At 40.8% G+C, this 22,741-nt stretch overlaps 2 protein-coding genes across 2 annotated transcripts; one reads left to right on the top strand and one right to left on the bottom strand.

Annotated features, from left to right (window-relative positions):
* Positions 1 to 1,684: 1,684 nt before the first annotated feature.
* LOC123322285 lies at positions 1,685 to 4,213 on the top strand. The gene is made up of 3 exons (XM_044910227.1): positions 1,685 to 1,776; positions 1,960 to 2,720; positions 3,213 to 4,213. Exons 1-3 carry the CDS (start codon positions 1,685 to 1,687, stop codon positions 4,211 to 4,213), a joined length of 1,854 nt encoding a protein of 617 aa, XP_044766162.1.
* Positions 4,214 to 4,415: 202 nt separating this feature from the next.
* Positions 4,416 to 18,354, bottom strand: LOC123322286. The gene is made up of 3 exons (XM_044910228.1): positions 18,293 to 18,354; positions 13,834 to 14,264; positions 4,416 to 4,492 (listed from the first exon to the last, which is right to left on the bottom strand). Exons 2-3 carry the CDS (start codon positions 14,261 to 14,263, stop codon positions 4,416 to 4,418), a joined length of 507 nt encoding a protein of 168 aa, XP_044766163.1. The 5' UTR covers position 14,264; positions 18,293 to 18,354.
* Positions 18,355 to 22,741: the final 4,387 nt, after the last annotated feature.

The following is a 22,741-nucleotide window of genomic DNA, read 5'->3' on the forward strand; positions in this document are numbered from 1 at the left end:
AAGACAACAGTACTGTTTTAAGTACTATGCGTAAAAGACTGAACGCTCCTTGACCTGCGATCAAGAAATAGAAAATTCATAATATTGGAGTGCAAGTCTGATATTTGAATTTACAGCATATTCTTAATGAAACATTGATTTTGAAAACAAATAAAAATTGATAGGGGATCATAAAAGTTAACAGTTAGTACTGTTTCAAGTACTATGCAAAAACAATCCACTGAACGCTTCTTGACCTGCAATCAAGCAATAGGTTATGTATGAATTCAGAGTGCAAGTCTGATATAATGAATCATTTATGATATAGAGTGTATTCTAAATGAAACATAAGGTTTGAAAGAAAATTAAAAATTGTAAGGTGTACTCAAAAGACAACGTTAGGTCCCGTTCCAAGTATAGTATAAAAAAAATTAAAACTTCAAAATATGACCAGATATACTGATTATCAGCAAAAATTAAGTAGGAGTATATCAAATAAGTGAGCCTTCGAATAAGGGCGATAAATAAACGAAATCAACTCATTCCGCGTCGAGATGTCATCGTGTGAAGATGTGCCGTATGACCGCTCAGCGAGTCCGAGTGTTTCGGAAAATTCAGATAGAATTTGCAGTTGTTGCAATCGAAAAGTGGGTGAATCCTACACCAAATGTTCCAAGTGCGATGAAATATTTCATCCCTCATGTTTAGTAAAAGCAGCCAAGAGGAAGAATGCTACTTGCCGTCACGTAGCATCTGAAGGAGGTCAATCTCATGACGAAACTATTTTTAAGACGGAAAACAAGATACTTCGTATTGAAATTCAGTACTTGAAGTCACTTCTGGAAGAAACGAAAAGTAAGAATTCTATTTTAGTCGAGAATAATAGTCTTTTAAGGGATAAGATCTCCAGTCTTGAACAACAATTAAAATCATGTAAAAACATCCCAAAAAAAGTTGTCAACACATTTGCTCAAGATAAGGCAGCAGACCCCGCCAATGGTTCAGCCAGTACGTCTGTGGACAATACATACTGTTCTATGGTGAAGGCAAATTCCAGTAAAGCGCAGTCGCGTGCTCTCCAACCGCAAATGTCATTCGAGCATCCGCATCCGCGAATAGTTGTAAACAATCCTGAAAACCAAGAGTCTGAACCAACTATTAGGACCAACGATTTCTCATTATCGAACTCCATTATGAAAGACACTGATAACAATCTAGAATGGTCTACAGTTGAAAGAAAGAAAGGAAAACGAGAATCAAGAAATAGCAAGAAAATATGTTATGGAACTAAAACTAACTGTGAAGATAATACAATCAAGGGTGCCATCCGTAGACGGTGGATTTATGTTGGGAAAATCGCAGGAAAACAGGTCTCGGAGCAAGATATACGGTCTTTCTTGGGAGATATGGATGATAACGAACTTATAATTGTGAAAAAACTCAACACTATTGGGCAAAACTCCGCTTTAAGCATTGGCTTACCAGGCGACACAGCTTATAATAAGATTTTTTGCGAGACTTTCTGGCCTGAAGGTGTCGTTCTTAGGGATTTCTCTTTCGACCGAAATTTTTTACGGAAGAGCAGAATGAACCAGAACAGCTAAATTCATCTATCAAATTTGGTAAGTCCAAACCCACCAGGGACTTTAGCCTTGTTCACCAGAATGTTCAGTCTTTGGGTACAGCTATGAACGGCCTACAGCTAATGGCTCAAAAGGAAAACTCAGACGTAATAGCTATTACAGAACACTGGAAGTCCAAGGATGAACTTCCTGTCTACAAGATAATCGGATACAAGTTAGTTTCAAGTTTCTGCCGTTCAAGAGGGAGACATGGTGGATGTGCAATCTACATCAGAGAAGAACTGAAATTCACTGAAAGGTCGGACTACAATCTTATTAGTATACCAAATGTCATTGAGTGTTCTTCAGCTCAAATTCATTCAAATAATCATAAAATACTGATTATATGTGTTTATAGGCCTAATTCCCAACCTTTGGCAGATGTGGATCTGTTCTTAGAGAAACTTAAGACTCTTCTAGAGAAATGTACACTTGAGAGAGCTCCTTTCATTTTGGTGGGAGATTTCAACCTGGACATCCTGTCAGGATCTCATGACAGTGTTGGGCTTATATCACTCCTGGAGAGTTTCAACTTGGAACCCTTGATTCGTCAGCCCACACGACCCTCATCGGGAACCTGTCTGGATAATGTTATAACCCCCCTGGTGGGGCAAGCTAAGGTGATCGAACATCATATAAGTGACCATTCCGCCCTGAAATTCACTTCCAACCTCAATTTCACTACTGATCGCAGAATAAAGTCGGTCAAGAGGAGAATAATAAATGATGAGTCCACCGATATCTTCCTCCAAGAGCTGTCTCTGTTGAGTTGGGATGACATCTTTGTAAATTCATCTGACCCTAACCATCTTTGGAATATATTCCATAGCCGATTTTTTCAGACATTTGATAGATGTTTTCCTAAGGTAACCATTCATCCTTCAACATCCAGGAATAACTTCAAGCTAACACCTGAACTAATAAACATGAAAAAACATCTCGACTTATTATACATACTTTCTTTCTCTAGATCTGAATTGAAAGACACGTATAAGTCAGTGAAGAAACATTATGATAGTCTCCTGTCGAGGGCGAGGAGGGACCACTTCAGTTACTTCATAAGAAACTCTGAAAACAAGTCAAAAGCCTCCTGGAAGGTGATAAATTCTCTTACAAAAAGTAAGACTTCTCCGGCTTCTTCTTGTGATCTGGACGATTCTTCCTTGTGTCCGAATGAGTTCAATAATTTCTTCGTTGATTTTCCTACTGCGCTGACTGAATGTCTGGAGAGAGGTTCTAGCACAGAGCGGGACAGACTTGATAAATCCTTCTATATGTTTGATGTTACACATGATGAAGTTCGGAAAACAGTTAAAGCTCTAAAAAATTAACTTTCATGTGGCTATGACGAGATACCAATCAAGATACTCAAATTATCGATTGAATTCATTATTGCACCCCTTTGTTTTATAGTTAACTGCTCATTCAAAGAGGGAATTTTTCCTGACCAACTCAAGATTGCTATTGTGAAACCCTTGTATAAAAGGGGTCCTGTTGATGATCCCAATAGCTATAGGCCTATCAGCATTCTGTCTGCTTTTTCCAAGGTCTTCGAAAAAATATTGACCAACAGATTACTGAATTTTTTCTATAAATTTGATGTGATTTCAGCTTGTCAGCATGGATTTGTGAGAAACAGAAGCATTGAAACTGCTACTTATGAGCTTATTAATGAAGTCTTAGTTTCCCTTGAGAGTGGTGAGGTGCCTATGGGACTATTCTTAGATTTAACAAAGGCCTTCGATTGTGTGGAGCATGAAAGACTGCTGGAGATCCTTGATGACTGTGGAATAAGAGACAATCAATTAAAGTTAATAGATAGCTACCTTACATCTCGCAAACAGATAGTTGTTATGGAGGTTGATGGTGAATTAGTCAAGTCAGACATAAGAGAGAATAAGATGGGCGTTCCTCAGGGAAGTATTCCGGGACCTATTCTTTTTATCATCTACATCAACAAGTTACCTAAGGCAAAAGTCTCAGCTAAGTATTCTATGAGGATGTTTGCTGATGACACCAACTATTTGCTAAAATCTTCGGATATAGTGTCAGCTGTTGTGGACTCGAACAATGTTTTGAAGTCTGTGGGTGATTGGTTTCAAGATCACAATCTTATCTTAAATATTGACAAGACACAGTGTATTTTCTTCTACACTGAAAAATCCAAACTGAACTATCCTTCATCAGTGAATATTGCTAATAGCAATGTTGTGGTCAAACATAGTGTTGTATTTTTGGGACTTGTTTTAGATAGACACTTGAAGTGGGGACCTCATACTGAACAACTTAGATGTAGGCTCAACTCCATTTGTTATATGCTCTTTATGTTAAGGGATCAGATTGATTTTGACCTAATGAAGATTATATATTACTCTAATTTCCAGTCAATTATGTCCTATGGGATTATTTTTTGGGGTAACTCTTCCCATGTAGGTAATTTATTCATAGTTCAAAAGAGAGCTTTAAGAACTATGCTCAATCTGGGCTTTAGAGAATCTTGTAGGGGTTTATTCAAAAGTAATAATATTCTTACCATATATGGACTTTACATATATAGATTACTGATTTTCTTCCGCAATCATAGCCGCTATTTTGAGTTACTGAGTTTCTGAAACCAGAATGCTACCAGAAGAATTTTTCCATATTCAGTTCCATCCCACAAGACCTCATTAAGAGGTAAAAGCGTTGAATGTATGTCAATATCTTTATTCAATATATTGCCCTCTCAAATTAGAAAACTTTCATGCCCTTCCAAATTCAGAAAATCTTTGTACACTTTAATCTTGAATTGTGAACCATATGATATTTGTGAGTTCAAAGAATTTTGTAAAAACCAATGATATTGTATATTTGGCTTTGACATGTTCCATTTTTACAAACTTTGTAATTATCTGGAATCAATAAATACTATTACTATTACTATTACTATATGAAAACCAACAACTGTTGATTTGTTTGTCCACTTTTATATCAATGTGTATTATGTTCCTGAATTAATTTCGTTTGTTTTGAGTTATTTCATCCTCTCATTTATTGAGACATTGGTTCACTATAACCAGGATAATTTCCAATCCTGCTTTTTTTTGTCATTCAAGAACATTGTTCTAGGGATTCATCTACTATTTATATCCTACAGATAATTGGAAAAATTTGCTCTTTTCAGTTTCACTAGTTATAATGGCGTCATAGATCTAACGCTACGCTACGCACCGTAATTTTTTATATTGTTTTCTCATTATTCTATATGCCAGCTTCAGTTCTCTCGCGAATATTATTATTCCAGTTTCAACCTCAAGAAAAAGGCTACTGCAACCAAAATTTTTCGTTATTTTCTCTAATAAATTTCAGCAATCCATTTTAAGAAATTCATGACGGAAGGAAGTAACTTTTTTATTCGGTTTTTCGAAGTTTTCCATGAGCTATATGGATGTGTAGAGGATGTTTCATTGAAATGAATTAATTTCAAAAGAAATTACCTGAGCCTGAAACAAAGAACAGTTTACATTGACGAATATAATGGACAGATAGAATAGAAATCAACGTTCATACTTAATTATCGAAATCTCATTTCTCTTGACAAATACAAAGGGGATTTATCTGTAAAAAAAACCAGAACAATATCATGGAAACCAAAAAAGTGCCATAACTGATCTACGGGACTACTATTTCTTGATAAGCAAAAAAAAACCCTATTCAAAACCATTGACGTATTGAAGTATACAGTAAAATATTTGTTACTTTGACTAGGTGACAGGTACAGAATAACATAGGTACAGTATAACCAATACAATAAACCATCCCTCAACATTTCCGCCCGCAACGGACCGATTTGGTCATAATTACTACCTGCGAAAACAAGGAATTGTATAGCAGGAACTTTGAAGTATTTTGAAATAAGATATTTGATTGTTGATGCATTTTTCGGAAATATTGCAATTAATTATCGATTTATGTTCGAACCCCAGCATCTCAAAATAAAACTTTTTTCTATAAAACGGCCTTTTAAAAATCATTTTGAATATTTTCGATAGCCGGATCAGCATAGAAATCATAAAATATATAATCTAAACAGCAAATGAAGTTGGACGGCTAAAAACTTGCATAAGTATGACTATGTCTAATTTCGACATTATTTTGGCGATATTTTATTTTCACTTTACTGAATGTCACTTGCAATGGTTATTTTTTTTTTTTAATATCTTCTTTTCGTACTGGGCGTGAATATAATTTCCGATTTTCGTCTTAAATTTTGGAGATAGTGAGGCCTTACAAATGTTTTAGTGTGACTTTCGGACTAATATCAAGTTATTTCCGTATAATTCCCCATTTTGAAAAACGATAGCAGAATATTCCGTATCCAGGAATACCTTGTCAATTTTGGGCATAGTAAGGATAGGATGGATCATAATTCGACTAAAATAGAGGTTTTCATTTAAACAAATTTTTTTCGATGAAAGTACGAAACGAAAGAATTTTTTGGTGGATATGCTGTTAAAAATACATTATGACTTCGACAACAATTCCTGAATGTTGCACCATTCCATCGTTAAAGCATACTGAAAGCTGGAAATCTTGGAAAATTCAATGTCATGTCACCAGAGTCACATGTTACTCGATGGGGAATCCATGCCGTTTTTCAAGAAACCAAGTTTTTAACTCTTATAATATGAGAATATTTCATTTTAATTATATATTTATTTATTTATTTATTTATTTATTCATTATTATATACTCAAAATTTTTCGGTTTCCTGGTTAAGACATTGAAAAGGAAATTCATGAAGTAGATAGCAGTGCTCCGTATAATTAATGTGAAAATAAAAAATAACGATTCTAACCTACATGGATTTCTGCATATACATCAGAGTCGTTAAATCTATTCAGGGACATTCTTTCTATAGTTTTTATTTCCTCAGGAAAAACGTGTATACCATCTACAACGTGAATGTAAATGATGAAAAAGAATTCTCTAGAAATTATTAATTTTGAAATATTGTTTGGAGCAGCGAGATTTGAAACAAACTTAAGAATTGAAATACTAATGCGCTTTAATACTTGCTTATCCAGATAGTTATTATCTGTATCGAAAACTTATACTTTTCAATTGTTGATATTTTATCATTTCATAATATCAGAAACGTTTGAAAAAATAAACAGTAATATAGTATATTCTATCTGTAAGAAAAATACTCTGGACAATTATCATTTAAATTCGCATATGTTTCATAAACTCATAATTTTATAAAACACTCTATAATTTTAGGTATTTTTAGTGTTAGGCTCAAGTATCACAAAATAACAAAATATTTTATATGTTCTTTTTAGGTATCATAAATAATGAATTGAACACAATAAGTAAAATATCGCAGGAATTTGGACATGTTGAAAAACAATCTCTTATGAATTCGCCAACGTTTCGGAACTATTTTGTTCCTTTCTCAAGGCTCATCATACAACTAATAAAAGTAACACTTTAAAATTGGTCATAGGAAGTTAAGGATAAATCAACAAACAGTCCGACGTGTGACAGTTAAATCGAACGAATGTAATACGTTGATTCCATAGAAATTTTAAGTCACAGCAATCTAATATCGAATCAGACGACGGAACGGGCAATTGGGTGGTGGGGTGCTAAGGAGGGATGGTAGAGGGGCTATATAACAGCGGAGTAGATGTACAAAGTATTCAGTTGTGAATGTGCTTCGTGCTGCAAATATTGTGTTGTGGTTTACATTTTTTAACTTTGATACTATCGAATTTTATCGTTTCATACTTAAATATTTTTTTCATTGTGGAAGACGAGATGGACAGAAAGAAGATCTTGAGAATGAGATTGGAAAAATTGAAGTCTAAACAAATTGACTTGAGGAGAACAGTACAAATCAGGAATTTTCTGAAGTCACATGTAGGAGAACGAAAAAGAGGAAAAGTTCCGCAGAAAAAATCCGACACTCACTCTGCAAGAAGAGAAGGTAATCAAGATGAACATAGCCAAAAAGTCGTGAAGAAAATAAATTCCGATGTTGGAGAAAAAAAGCAGTATGTGTCGAACGGAAATCTGAGAAAACGCTTGACGAGGTCTTTCATTCTGAAGGAGATTCTGAATATGACATCTATTAGAAGAAAAGAAGATCCTAATATCAAACTTTTCAATGTAAATGACTACATTGAGATTTTTAGGAAGAAGGAGAAACCTATAAAATGAAAACTTTTGTAGGATTTTTAACTCTAGCCCGCGCTCTATATTCAAAATGAAATATTAACTTCGAAAAAAATTGAAAATTGTTAGATGTAGAGAAAAGACAACAGTACTGTTTTAAGTACTATGCGTAAAAGACTGAACGCTCCTTGACCTGCGATCAAGAAATAGAAAATTCATAATATTGGAGTGCAAGTCTGATATTTGAATTTACGGCATATTCTTAATGAAACATAAATTTCGAAAACAAATAAAAATTTATAGGGGATCATAAAAGTTGACAGTTAGTACTGTTTCAAGTACTATGCAAAAAAAATCCACTGAACGCTTCTTGACCTGCTATCAAGCAATAGGTTGTGTATGAATTCAGAGTGCAAGTCTGCTATAATGAATCATTTATGATATAGAGTGTATTCTAAATGAAACATTAGGTTTGAAAAAAAATTAAAAATTGTTAGGTGTACTCAAAAGACAACGTTAGGTCCCGTTCCAAGTACGGTATAAAAAAAATTAAAACTTCAAAATATGACCAGATATACTAATTATCAGTAAAAATTAAGTAGGAGGATATCAAATAAGTGAGCAGTCGACATTTTTCTAGTCCAAACTTCATTTTGATGTCTTCCGAGAATCCTTCAACCATTTTCAGCATCAGTTGAATTTGTTTTTTGGTAGATGCGAAGAGTTTCAAATCGTCCATGTAAAGGAGATGATTCAGTTTCATCATAGTTCTACTCCCGCTCTTGATGGAAAATCCGTAGTCCGTAGAATTCAATCTATGAGACAAGGGATTCAGGGCCATGCAGAACCACAGAGCGCTCAGCGAGTCTCCTTGGAAAATTCCGCGTCTTATTGGAATAGGTCCTGTTGTAATGGAGCAATCTGCTGCTTTCATTTGGAGACTAGTACGCCAGGTTGACATGGCGTTTTTCAGGAACTTAACAATATTGGGATCCACCTTGTAAATCTTCAAGATCGTCAAGAGCCATTCGTGAGGTATAGAATCGAATGCTTTTTTGTACTCTATGTACGCAGCGTAAAGATTCCTTCGCTTGGAGAACGCTTGATTGCAGATAACTGAATCTATTATTAGTTGTTCTTTGCATCCTCGGCTGTCTTTGGTGCATCCTTTCTGTTGCATGGCGATGATGTTATTCCTTTCGCAATGGTTGTGAATTCGGTTTGAAATGCACGATGTGATTAATTTGTACATCGTTGGAAGACATGTGATTGGTCGGTACTTGGATGGGTCTTCTGTATTCCTTTGGTCTTTAGGTAACAAGAATGTTGTGCCATGTGTAAGGAATACTGGCATTCTTTCAGGATTTTCAATGACATCATTTATTGCGGAGGTCAATTTGTCATGCATGATCCTAAGTTTCTTGATCCAGAAGTTCTGTAATCCATCAGGCCCAGGTGCTTTCCAGTTGTGCAGTCCTCTGATAGCTGATTTTACTTCTTCAATTGTGATCATGTCATGCTGCATCGGCTCATATTTTATAGCTTCAGATTTTTCATCTTCAATCCATCCGGTATCTCCATTGAAGTGAGGTTTCGTTGATAATTGTTCGGTCCAGAATTGTTCAATGGCTTCCTTTGGTGGTAACTTTCCATTCTCTCCATCCGACGATGTGAGTGACCGGTAGAAAGATTCTTCCGACTTTTCGAATGAATTATTGTCTCTTTTCCGGCTATAATTGCTTTTATATCTCCTCAGGTGTTCTGCATACAGACTTAATTTTTGCTTCAGAGTGTCGAGGCAATGGTGAGCTGTAGCATTCTCCGTCTCTCGTTCTGTGTGTGTCCTGTTTCTATCCATGATCTCTTTGGCAGCTTTCACAACCTTTCTTCCTCGATTCCCGTTCAAGTACTCCGTCAGTCGTCCAATGTCTCTTCTTAGCCTTTCTGTTTTGTGTTGAAGACGTTTCTGCCATGCTGGCGCGTGTAATTTTGGACCATCATTGCTCGTTCGGCGAATTTTTGCCCCTATGGTTTTCGCTGTCGTTAGCGCTGCACAGTGAAAAACTAGATGCAGATATTCCAATGAACTTCCGTTCTGTAGGTATTCAGGTAAAACGTCCTTATTCAAGATGTCGATTATAAGTGACAGTTTCTTGGATGTATTGAGCCGTGGAGGTGCTACTCGATGAAGAGGATCTGTTCCTTCCAGTTCGGCAAAGTATCTCCTCATGTCAGAGTCAACTTGTCGGCGGAGCTCTTCCCTATCGTCCTGGTGTTCAGGCTCACTTGCGTTGCAAGATGGACTTTCAGTATCAGTTTCTTCTGCCTGTTGTTGCCCAGGCATGTGAATTTCATCAGAGATGTTGGTGTTATTCTATTATGTTATGACTTTAGCCTTGCGGCTTTCACACTCCTCTCCAGAGGAAAATTCACTTATCCCAGATATCTGAGATATCAAAAGGATTAAGCTCTGTTGGAGCCCTTTCCAGGTTTTCGGGCTCGTGGTGGTGGTGGGGTTCGGGTCGCTCCTCGGCTTCCTGCTGTAGGTTGGATTCCTGCTCCACCCGCACTTCCTGTCGGAGCAGACGGTGTTCCTCTGCATTCCCCATGTACTTGCGTACAGTTCTCGCCGTTCCGAGCAGTACCGCCTTCTGCATGACTTTATAAATATTTTCGTCCAACTGAAGTTTTCTCAAGTTCTCCAGTAGTTTCTTCGGTATCAGGCCTGTAGATGAAATGACAATAGGGATGGTCTTTATATCTTTCCGCTTCCACTGTCTTCTGGTTTGTTCCTCGAGATCTCTATATTTTGAAATGTTTTCAGTGTGTCTATCTAGAAGATTGTTATTATTTGGAATTGCCACGTCGATGAATAGTGCTGTGTCCTCATCCTTATTGAGCAATATGAGGTCTGGTCTATTGTGGGTTATTTTCCGGTCTGTGAGAACAGTGCGATTCCAGTAGAGCTTGTGATGTTCGTTTTCCAGCACAGCATCTGGATGGTAATTGTAATAAGGAATCCTTTTCGAAGTTAGAAGTTGGTGTTTTAGTGCCAATTCTTGGTGAAGAATCTTGGCAACAGCATCATGTCTATTTTTGTACTCCGTGCCCGCGAACTTCTGACATCCCCCGGTGATGTGCTGGATAGTTTCATGTGTCGCACAGCCATAACGACAGCTATCGTCCGCCACTGAGGCATCCTTGGCGATGTATCTCATGTAATTTCTTGTTGGAATCACCTGATCCTGGATGGCGAGCATGAAGCCCTCTGTCTCAGGAAACAACCTTCCGGAAGTCAGCCAGTAGTTCGACGCAGATATGTCGACGTAATCATGGTTGACCTCATTCTGGTGCCTCCCATGCAAAGGTTTGCCAATTAGTTTCTGCATTTTACTTTCTGCAGAGTGTTCGACGGTTTCCAAGTGATCCTGGTGTAGCTTTAACGGTGTAGATGTATCAGCAACACAAACTACTCGATGGAGTTCTGACGAAGCTGCCTTGCTCAAGAAATAGTTTCGAAGTCCTTCAATTTCCTGGGACATACGGTTGGACAAATCAACAATTCCTCTACCCCCAAGATGTCGTGGCAGCTCTGTCCGTTCTATTGAGCTTTTGGGGTGATGTTTATTGTGTTTAGTCAGCATCGTCCTTATTTTTCTCTGTAAAGCTGCTAAATCGGTGGTCGTCCAAGAGATAATACCAAATGAATAGCTCAGCGCCGAGCAAGCGTAGGTGTTAATCGCTTTTATCAGATTCTTGCTGTTAAGACCAGTTCTCAATATCCTCCTCAATCTTCGGGTAAACTCCTCCGTTAATTCTTTCTTCATCTGAGTCTGATTGATTTTTCTTGCCTGTTTTATGCCTAGATACTTGTATGTGTCTCCTTCCTTCAATGCTTCAATTTCTGCACCTTCCTTGAGTTTGAACGTACCATCTTCTATTTTCCCTCTCGTTATGTTTAGCAGTCGACATTTTTCTAGTCCAAACTTCATTTTGATGTCTTCCGAGAATCCTTCCACCATTTTCAGCATCAGTTGCATTTGTTTTTTGGTAGATGCGAAGAGTTTCAAATCGTCCATGTAAAGGAGATGATTCAGTTTCATCATAGTTCTACTCCCGCTCTTGATGGAAAATCCGTAGTCCGTAGAATTCAATCTATGAGACAAGGGATTCAGGGCCATGCAGAACCACAGAGGGCTCAGCGAGTCTCCTTGGAAAATTCCGCGTCTTATTGGAATAGGTCCTGTTGTAATGGAGCAATCTGCTGCTTTCATTTGGAGACTAGTACGCCAGGTTGACATGGCGTTTTTCAGGAACTTAACAATATTGGGATCCACCTTGTAAATCTTCAAGATCGTCAAGAGCCATTCGTGAGGTATAGAATCGAATGCTTTTTTGTACTCTATGTAGGCAGCGTAAAGATTCCTTCGCTTGGAGAACGCTTGATTGCAGATAACTGAATCTATTATTAGTTGTTCTTTGCATCCTCGGCTGTCTTTGGTGCATCCTTTCTGTTGCATGGCGATGATGTTATTCCTTTCGCAATGGTTGTGAATTCGGTTTGAAATGCACGATGTGATTAATTTGTACATCGTTGGAAGACATGTGATTGGTCGGTACTTGGATGGGTCTTCTGTATTCCTTTGGTCTTTAGGTAACAAGAATGTTGTGCCATGTGTAAGGAATACTGGCATTCTTTCAGGATTTTCAATGACATCATTTATTGCGGAGGTCAATTTGTCATGCATGATCCAAAGTTTCTTGATCCAGAAGTTCTGTAATCCATCAGGCCCAGGTGCTTTCCAGTTGTGCAGTCCTCTGATAGCTGATTTTACTTCTTCAATTGTGATCATGTCATGCTGCATCGGCTCATATTTTATAGCTTCAGATTTTTCATCTTCAATCCATCCGGTATCTCCATTGAAGTGAGGTTTCGTTGATAATTGTTCGGTCCAGAATTGTTCAATGGCTTCCTTTGGTGGTAACTTTCCATTCTCTCCATCCGACGATGTGAGTGACCGGTAGAAAGATTCTTCCGACTTTTCGAATGAATTATTGTCTCTTTTCCGGCTATAATTGCTTTTATATCTCCTGTGATAGACTTTTCGTACTCTGGCAGCTCCTTACGGTTGCTCGGGCACCAGTGGGGCAATCAGTCAAACCCCACGTCTCTCACAGAATCCCCAAAGAGTTGGAGAGCCCAGGTAGACTTGAGTATCAGTGGAAAAGGGTATCGATGAAGACTAGGGCGGTAGCGTCTTCTAAGTGTCTGCTTTTCAACGGTCTTTAGGCGTCAGAAAGAGTACTTGCCTCTTCTAACTAAACTCTTAGATGAAACTGATTTGATAAATAGACTCTCACTGGCAAAATAATTGGCAACAAAAATAAATGTTCAACTATTTATTTCTATTAAAATAAACTGTACACAAAAGAAAATAGACAGGCACACTAAATCATGGACGTCAACGGCTGTGTCTGGTCGGCGCAGGACGGCTGGCAAAATTTCACTTCAGGAAAATGGACGGTTTCGGAAATATACGGAAGTAAGTCAAGTCTCAACTAAACTAAGTGCAAAGAAACATGCACAGTTTCGGAAAAAATATACGGAAGTAAGTCAAGTTTCAATTAAACTAAGTGCAAAGAAACATGCACGGTTTCGGAAAAATATACGGAAGTAAGTCAAGTTTCAATTAAACTAAGTGCAAAGAACGGTTTCGGAAAAATATACGGAAGTAAGTCAAGTTTCAATTAAACTGAGTGCAAAGAAACATGCACGGTTTCGGAAAAATATACGGAAGTAAGTCAAGTTTCAATTAAACTAAGTGCAGAGAACGGTTTCGGAAAAATATACGGAAGTGAGTCAAGTTTCCATTAAACTAAGTGCAAAGAACGGTTTCGGAAAAATATACGGAAGTAAGTCAAGTTTCAATTAAACTGAGTGCAAAGAAACATGCACAGTTTCGGAAAAATATACGGAAGTAAGTCAAGTTTCAATTAAACTAAGTGCAAAGAACGGTTTCGGAAAAATATACGGAAGTAAGTCAAGTTTCAATTAAACTGAGTGCAAAGAAACATGCCTCTGCCCTGCTTCCTGAGGATCCGCTCCGGCTTGGGGTTCCTCGCTGGCTGACGGTGGTTAAGGGAGGTCTGCGGTCACGGTCGGTGGTTCGGGCACAGCAATCCCGTGATAGGACACCCACGCAGCCACACCTAGAACAAAATTTCACCCGCTCCCCTCTGCAGTGTTCTCGTCGGTGGCCTTCGTTGCCACACCGCCAACAGCTTCGGGGGCCCAACCCCAGGTAGACGTGATATCCATCGGTACCCACGGTCCTGGTGGCTGGCGGTTCTGTGCTGGTCCCGGCGTCTCTTTTCCTTTCCGGCGGCACCTCCCAGTCTGCCGACAGGCTGAGCGTCGACCCATTACTTGCTGGAGAAGGCGGTCCGGACGGTGGGGTCGGTTCCCTAAATGTTAACGGTCGGCCCATCGAGTAACGTTTCATCCTGAAAATTTCATACGTTAATCAAACAGAAAATAACGGTTCATCGGTACCCTGTTAGGTCAATCGGTTTTTTTTTTTTGTTAGTAACGGTTTTTTACATTTCAGACGGTACCTCTCCAAGGGAGGACTTCAGATCCTTGATGTGAATGTGTCGGAGAATCTTACCACTGCCATCCTTGATGTCATATACCACAGGAGATACTACCTTTATAACGGTATACGGTCCGGAGTATTTCGGAGCCAATTTGGCTGCAATTCCCTCCACTGCGGAAGACAAGGGATGTTCCCTTCGGTATACTTGGTCTCCTACTCGACATCGCCAGTCCCTCCGACGTAGATTGTAGTAGTGGCTCTGCTGGGAGAAAGCTCGTGCCAATCTAGATCTGACAAACTCATAAGTTTCGGTGAAACGGTTTAATTTGTTTGCATGCAAAGCAACTTGCGGTTCGGTATCTGATTCGGTGTCTGGTTCGGTGTGTTCCTTTTCATCCCGGTTGGCCATCTCGGTTAGATACTTGGCGTTCGGTGAACGCATCTCCCTGCCAAAATTCAGGAATGCTGGGGTGTATCCGGTCGACTCCTGCCTTGCAGAGTTTATTGCGAATGTCAATTCCTTCAGATGCTCATCCCAGGTACGCTGATCCTTTTCACAGAACTGGGCTATCATTGTTTTGAGGGTACGGTTGACTCTTTCTACGGGGTTACATTGGGGAGAATAAACTGGTGCTAAACGGTGTCGGATCCCAAGGTCTCGCAGACTTCCCTTGAACAATCGACTATCATATTGTGAACCATTATCACTGATCACGGTTTTCGGGCACCCAAACTTCAGGATTACATCCTCATATAAAGCCTGGTACACACCCTTTGCGGTTGCTCTTCTAAGGGGCCTGGCCTCCACCCATTTCGAAAATCGGTCCTGCATCACAACTAAATAACAATTTCCCTTCCTCGAACGAGGAAGCGGTCCCACAATATCGGTGCTAACGGTATCCCAAGGTTCTCTTACCACATACGGATGCATTTTTCCAGGGGGCTTCTGTTGCGGAACTTTGTACCTCTGACACGTACCACATTTACGGACATATCGGGCTATTTCCTTGAACATTCCTGGCCAATAGTAATTTCGGGCTATACGGGTTATGGTTTTCGCTATCCCCAGGTGTCCAGCGGTCGGTCGGTCGTGGTTTTCCTGTAAAATATCTATTCGGTCGTCCTTTGGAACGCATAGCTTCCAAGGACTGCCGAATTCAGGCTCGGTAAAATCATCAGCATCCCAAAAATGGCGGTATAATTTTCCGGACACAATACTGTAATCGGGAAACGCTGCGGGATTCGCTCTTACCTCAGCCAATTTCTTTCGGTACCATTTACAACTTACAGTCTCCTCGGTCAGACATATAGTCTCGGTGGTCGGTAACGGATTTCTGGATAGACTGTCTGCTACACGGTTGAGGGCTCCTTTCCGGTACTTTATCTCGAAGTCGTATTGCTGTAGAAATATGCTCCATCTCGCAATTCTTCCGGTGGGAGACTTGATAGATTGCAGCCATCGCAAGCTCATGTGGTCGGTTATAACGGTAAAACGGTAGCCTTCTAGATACGGACGCAGCTTGTCAATGCTCCAAACTATTGCCAGACATTCCTTTTCTGTAACAGAGTAATTTTTCTCTGGACCTGACAAGGTCCTGCTAGCATAAGCGATTACTTTTTCCTGTCCATCAACGGTCTGTGTCAAGGCAGCTCCCAGTCCTGCATCGGATGCATCGGTTTGAAGGACGAACGGTTTTGAAAAGTCCGGACAGGCCAATACCGGTGAGTGGGTCAATTTCTGTTTCAGGGTCTCAAAAGCGGTCTGTTGGGCGGTCTCCCATTTCCAGGTTTGCTTCTTCTTGAGTAATGCGGTCAACGGAGTCACAACTTTGGAGAAGTCTTCGATGAATCTTCGGTACCATGAAGCAACACCAAGGAAACTTCTCAATTCTCGTACGGATTTCGGTGCAGGCATCTCATTTATGGCTGAAATCTTATCAGGATCGGTACAAATGCCGTCCTCGGTTACTACATGTCCCAGATATTTCAATGATTTTCTTACAAACTCACATTTTTCCGGATTTAATTGCAGGTTGGCCTCCCTGAGGCGGTGGAAAACTTTCCTTAGGTTGTCAAGATGTTCGTCCAATGTCTCTCCAAGAACTACTATGTCATCCAAGTACGCAAATGCATCCGGTTCCATCTCAGGGCCAATAACTCGGTCTAAAAGACGTTGAAAGGATGCCGGTGCGGAATGCAGACCAAAAGCCATTACTTTGAACTGGAACAGCCCACGGCCAGGGACGGTAAATGCGGTGATCGGTCGACTCTCGGGGGCTAACGGTACCTGCCAATAACCCTGTTTCAAATCAATAGTGGATATATACTTGGCTTTTCTCAACTTGTCTAAAATTCCTGAAATATAAGGCAACGGATAGGCATCTTTAACGGAGACATTGTTGACCATTCGGAAATCTATACAAAATCGGGGTTTACCATCCTTTTTCTTGACAATTACTATCGGTGAACTCCACGGGGATGAAGACGGTTCTATAATGCCTTCGGCCAGCATTCGGTCGACCTCATTGTTTATTATCTCCTGCATCTTCGGATTTTGGGGACGGTAACGTTGCTTGATCGGTTCGGTGCCTGGTTTGAGTTTAATTCGGTGTTTTATCAGTGGAGTTGTTCCTCGGAGATTTTCGAACGCCTTCAATTCGGTCTGTAGAAACTCCTCCAGCCTGACTTTCTCTTCTCCACTCAGATTCGACAAAAGCGGTCCTATCGCATGTAGTTGTCCTCGGTTCTCTGGCTCGCTGAGCCGGGCTTGGATGGACCTTCCATTCAGGAAACATTCGGCGGTTTGGAGATTGATTGAGAAGTTGTGTGTCCTCAGTATATCCATTCCCAGTACAACATTGATCGGTAAATCTGAAACTAACAACAATTTAGCTTCCATAATTTCAGACCCAATTCGGACCGGTGCGGTATATATTTCTTTAATCGGTATTGAACTTCCGTTAGCGACGGTGGTGGTAACGTCCCTAACATAATCCGGTTGTATACCCACTACCCTGCAGTAGGCGGCCACTTCACTGCTGATAAAGGACCTGGTGGCTCCGGTGTCCAACAGTGCTGGGAACTCCTTGTCTCCTACAAAAACATTAATTATCGGACGGTAATCGGTAGGTTTTTCTCTCTCATGGACCGAGGATGGGGTTGCTTGGAACTGACGTATCCCCGGTTTCGGACAGTTCCTTAGTAGTTTAACGGACACTTACAATCCCTAGACATGACACCCCTCTTACCACATCGAGAGCAGAACAGCAGCGGTTTCGAGGTGCATTGTGCTCGGAGATGACCCTTGCCACCACATCTCCAGCACTGGGGTTCGGTTGACGGTCGGTTCGACTTTTTCGGTTCATCCTGTCGCTGGGGTATTGCAGAGCTCTGAGCTACTTTCGGTTTTTCAGACGGTTCGGTGCGGTTCGGAGTGTTCAGGTGCATTCCGATCGGTTTGACGTTCGGTGGGGAATTTCGGAAGGTAAGATGCGGTTCGTTGATGAGACTCTTTTGGATCGGTGGCGAAGCATAGTTAGCGGTTTGCCATTTGACCAATTCAAAAACTTTTCCTTTTCGGAGCAGTTCTTCTATGGTTGAAGTCGGTTGGAAGGCCAGGGCGGTTTGCAGTTCTGGCAGTAAACGTCGTCGGATGATATTCACCTGTTCTTCCTCGGTCGGTCGCTTTACGGTCAGCTTCTGAAACAGGTTTTGCATTCGAGTTACATACAACAAGAGTCGTTCATCGGTTCCTTGAGTGCGTTTCTTGATTTCTTCCAAAAGGATGTCCTCGTAGTCGGGAGGAAGAAAGGCCTCTCGGAGTTGTTCTTTGAAATCGGTCCAGTCGGTGAAGGTGCCTCTCCGGGGAATGTACCAGTCTCTTGCATCCCTACGTAACAGCTCGTATATTGACTCGAATAACTGTTCGTGGCTCACCTTTCTAGCCTCGGCAAGATACTCAGCCTCCTCCAGGAATGAGGTCACACTGGTTGACCCATCGAACGTCAGGTTCCATTTCCACACAGGAACGGTAGGAACGATGGAATGGTCGGTGGTTTTCGGCGGTTTCATCGGCGGGTATTCGGTCGTCAGTTCGGCTTCCTTGGTCGTCGGTCCTTCGCTTCTTACTTCTCTCATCCCAGCGGTATCGGTAGGAGATGAGGCAAATGAAACTCTCCTGGTTGATTCGGCAAACTACCTCGTTAATCGCCTTGACTCAGGGGATGTTATTAGCGGTCTGTTTTCCTCACTGGTTCGGTCGGTTGGCAGTGCTTGTTCAACGGTAAATGGGAGGATGTCGGCGGGCGGTCGGTGGTATGAAGGTTGTTTCTGCAAAAAAGTACGTTCAATTTGTTCGGTTAATAATCTGCAAACTTCTTGTCGGTTCTGCTGCAGCCGGTCATCATGAGTGGTCGGTCGGGATATATCACAATCTTCTCCCAATTTCAACAAGTCTGCTTCTCCAACGGTGGTTGAGCACGGAATCAGACCTGGACCAAGTCTAGATGCGCAGTCCGGTAATTCCTGGTCAATCAGCGACGGTGTGCCGGCTGACAGGTTCTCTGGAATACCACCTAACCAGTGAGTATTCTCCAGCAATCTCATAGCCATCTTCAGAGAGTGCTCCAGCTCGGTTTTCTTGTGAAGCAGACTGACAGCTTCCGGAGATAGACTTCTCAGTCGGCCTTGAACGTGCAGTAGCCGGCTCCTAATGCGCTGCAACTCATTGTCTCTATTATTAAAATCGAACTCACATATCTCTCCCATCAAGTCGAACAACTTGGCACCACAAACCCCAATTTGATGTGCCTGGTCAATTTCATCTCTTGGAATGAACGGTATGTCGGAATGGATGGCCCTTTTCAGTTGAGCTCTTTTCTCCTGAACGGTGTGTCCCACGGTGCAGCCTCTTGCCTCTAACTCCCACGTAAGTTCGTCACTTTTCAGTCGGTTGACATCCATTTTCACGGTACCAGAAATTCAGAATAAAGATTTACAATATGTACTATACGGATATATGCCAGAAACAAAGAACGGTTACCAATTTGCCAGTGAAGAGTATTTAGAGAAAACGGTACGGTTACGGTAACAGGAACTACTCAAAGAACAGCAGAAGTCCCTGCTCGGGCGCCAGATGTGATAGACTTTTCGTACTCTGGCAGCTCCTTACGGTTGCTCGGGCGCCAGTGGGGCAATCAGTCAAACCCCACGTCTCTCACAGAATCCCCAAAGAGTTGGAGAGCCCAGGTAGACTTGAGTATCAGTGGAGAAGGGTATCGATGAAGACTAGGGCGGTAGCGTCTTCTAAGTGTCTGCTTTTCAACGGTTTTAGGCGTCAGAAAGAGTACTTACCTCTTCTAACTAAACTCTTAGATGAAACTGATTTGATAAATAGACTCTCACTGGCAAAATAATTGGCAACAAAAATAAATGTTCAACTATTTATTTCTATTAAAATAAACTGTATACAAAAGAAAATAGACAGGTACACTAAATCGTGGACGTCAACGGCTGTGTCTGGTCGGCGCAGGACGGCTGGCAAAATTTCACTTCAGGAAAATGGACGGTTTCGGAAATATACGGAAGTAAGTCAAGTCTCAACTAAACTAAGTGCAAAGAAACATGCACAGTTTCGGGAAAAATATACGGAAGTAAGTCAAGTTTCAATTGAACTAAGTGCAAAGAAACATGCACGGTTTCGGAAAAATATACGGAAGTAAGTCAAGTTTCAATTAAACTAAGTGCAAAGAACGGTTTCGGAAAAATATACGGAAGTAAGTCAAGTTTCAATTAAACTGAGTGCAAAGAAACATGCACGGTTTTGGAAAAATATACGGAAGTAAGTCAAGTTTCAATTAAACTAAGTGCAGAGAACGGTTTCGGAAAAATATACGGAAGTAAGTCAAGTTTCAATTAAACTAAGTGCAAAGAACGGTTTCGGAAAAATATACGGAAGTAAGTCAAGTTTCAATTAAACTGAGTGCAAAGAAACATGCACAGTTTCGGAAAAATATACGGAAGTAAGTCAAGTTTCAATTTAACTAAGTGCAAAGAACGGTTTCGGAAAAATATACGGAAGGATATAAGTAAGTTTGTCTATGATCCGGTGTCCTTCGGTCTCTCTCTCTCTCTCGGTGACCTCAAGCTGGCTGGCTGTCAAACAGCGGCCACAGAGTCCGGCGGTGAGGGTATTTGACGGTTATGAAATCCCAACTCTATGCTCGGCGAATCTAACCTATAACTATAATTCAAACGGTTGGAAATCGGGATTAAACGGTCAAATATTCAGGAATCGGAAAAATCAGGGGGGCCCAACGTCCTCCTGGGACCCAAATGTCACCCTACGGTAACGGAAAGCTATATACGGCAGGAAATGGTCAATCTACGGTTAATTCGGATTTTCAGCCAAGCAAAAGTCTAGAGAGAATATTATTCCATAAAGGTGCAATGAAGCGGTAATAATTTCAACAATCACTTGCCTTAGATTTTCCTTTGGTTCGTAAGTACGGTTTTACTAACTTTTCACACACTCCACTCGTTCACCTCTCAACAACGATTCTCTCTTTTTTTTCTCTTCACCTTCCAATGCCGCGAAGAAATATCCCCTCTCTACTCGGAAAAACTCTCCCCCCTATGGGAAACTCACCAATCCATTGGATAAAGCAAAAATGATACGGTTATTCAATTGGCCCAGAAAAAGACAGAGGCAACGGATGAGAAGGAAAGTAGAAAAAATTATGGGAACTTTTTCAGAGCAAACAAAAAATGGTAGAACGGAAAGAATTATTAAAATAAATGAATTCTGAAAACATAAGAGATACGGTCTTTCCTACTAACATGGACTGACCAGTGGAAAACTATGAACTAACAATTACCGGTAAGGCTCCTTTCAATCTAACACACAACTATTGTTATCGGTACAACCCCTATGACAGTATTACGGTTTTCTTCAAAAATATTTCGGTTATCAGGCATTATTATGCAAGTATCGGTTGAAAAATTTATTTTTGTGGCGGAGCAAAATCTGGTTCGTCACACTCCTCAGGCGTTCTGCATACAGACTTAATTTTTGCTTCAGAGTGTCGAGGCAATGGTGAGCTGTAGCATTCTCCGTCTCTCGTTCTGTGTGTGTCCTGTTTCTATCCATGATCTCTTTGGCAGCTTTCACAACCTTTCTTCCTCGATTCCCGTTCAAGTACTCCGTCAGTCGTCCAATGTCTCTTCTTAGCCTTTCTGTTTTGTGTTGAAGACGTTTCTGCCATGCTGGCGCGTGTAATTTGTGTAATTTTGGACCATCATTGCTCGTTCGGCGAATTTTTTTGCCCCTATGGTTTTCGCTGTCGTTAGCGCTGCACAGTGAAAAACTAGATGCAGATATTCCAATGAACTTCCGTTCTGTAGGTATTCAGGTAAAACGTCCTTATTCAAGATGTCGATTATAAGTGACAGTTTCTTGGATGTATTGAGCCGTGGAGGTGCTACTCGATGAAGAGGATCTGTTCCTTCCAGTTCGGCAAAGTATCTCCTCATGTCAGAGTCAACTTGTCGGCGGAGCTCTTCCCTATCGTCCTGGTGTTCAGGCTCACTTGCGTTGCAAGATGGACTTTCAGTATCAGTTACTTCTGCCTGTTGTTGCCCAGGCATGTGAATTTCATCAGAGATGTTGGTGTTATTCTATTATGTTATGACTTTAGCCTTGCGGCTTTCACACTCCTCTCCAGAGGAAAATTCACTTATCCCAGATATCTGAGATATCAAAAGGATTAAGCTCTGTTGGAGCCCTTTCCAGGTTTTCGGGCTCGTGGTGGTGGTGGGGTTCGGGTCGCTCCTCGGCTTCCTGCTGTAGGTTGGATTCCTGCTCCACCCGCACTTCCTGTCGGAGCAGACGGTGTTCCTCTGCATTCCCCATGTACTTACGTACAGTTCTCGCCGTTCCGAGCAGTACCGCCTTCTGCATGACTTTATAAATATTTTCGTCCAACTGAAGTTTTCTCAAGTTCTCCAGTAGTTTCTTCGGTATCAGGCCTGTAGATGAAATGACAATAGGGATGGTCTTTATATCTTTCAGCTTCCACTGTCTTCTGGTTTGTTCCTCGAGATCTCTATATTTTGAAATTTTTTCAGTGTGTCTATCTAGAAGATTGTTATTATTTGGAATTGCCACGTCGATGAATAGTGCTGTGTCCTCATCCTTATTGAGCAATATGAGGTCTGGTCTATTGTGGGTTATTTTCCGGTCTGTGAGAACAGTGCGATCCCAGTAGAGCTTGTGATGTTCGTTTTCCAGCACAGCATCTGGATGGTAATTGTAATAAGGAATCCTTTTCGAAGTTAGAAGTTGGTGTTTTAGTGCCAATTCTTGGTGAAGAATCTTGGCAACAGCAT

The sequence above is a fragment of the Coccinella septempunctata genome, chromosome X (assembly GCF_907165205.1).
Source record: "Coccinella septempunctata chromosome X, icCocSept1.1, whole genome shotgun sequence".
NCBI lineage: Eukaryota > Metazoa > Arthropoda > Insecta > Coleoptera > Coccinellidae > Coccinella > Coccinella septempunctata.

What these genes read in the sequence shown, in the direction of transcription:
- LOC123322285 (XM_044910227.1), top strand. Translation starts at nt 1,685, where the DNA reads ATGGCTCAAAAGGAAAACTCAGACGTAATAGCTATTACAGAACACTGG. An exon ending in TACAAGATAATCGGATACAA is followed by an intron (nt 1,777 to 1,959) that starts GTTAGTTTCAAG and finishes ATGTGTTTATAG; the next exon opens with GCCTAATTCCCAACCTTTGG. An exon ending in GATAAATTCTCTTACAAAAA is followed by an intron (nt 2,721 to 3,212) that starts GTAAGACTTCTC and finishes ATGTGATTTCAG; the next exon opens with CTTGTCAGCATGGATTTGTG.
- LOC123322286 (XM_044910228.1), bottom strand. Translation starts at nt 14,263, where the DNA reads ATGAAACGTTACTCGATGGGCCGACCGTTAACATTTAGGGAACCGACC. An exon ending in AGGAAGCAGGGCAGAGGCAT is followed by an intron (nt 4,493 to 13,833) that starts GTTTCTTTGCAC and finishes TATTGATTCCAG; the next exon opens with ATAATTACAAAGTTTGTAAA.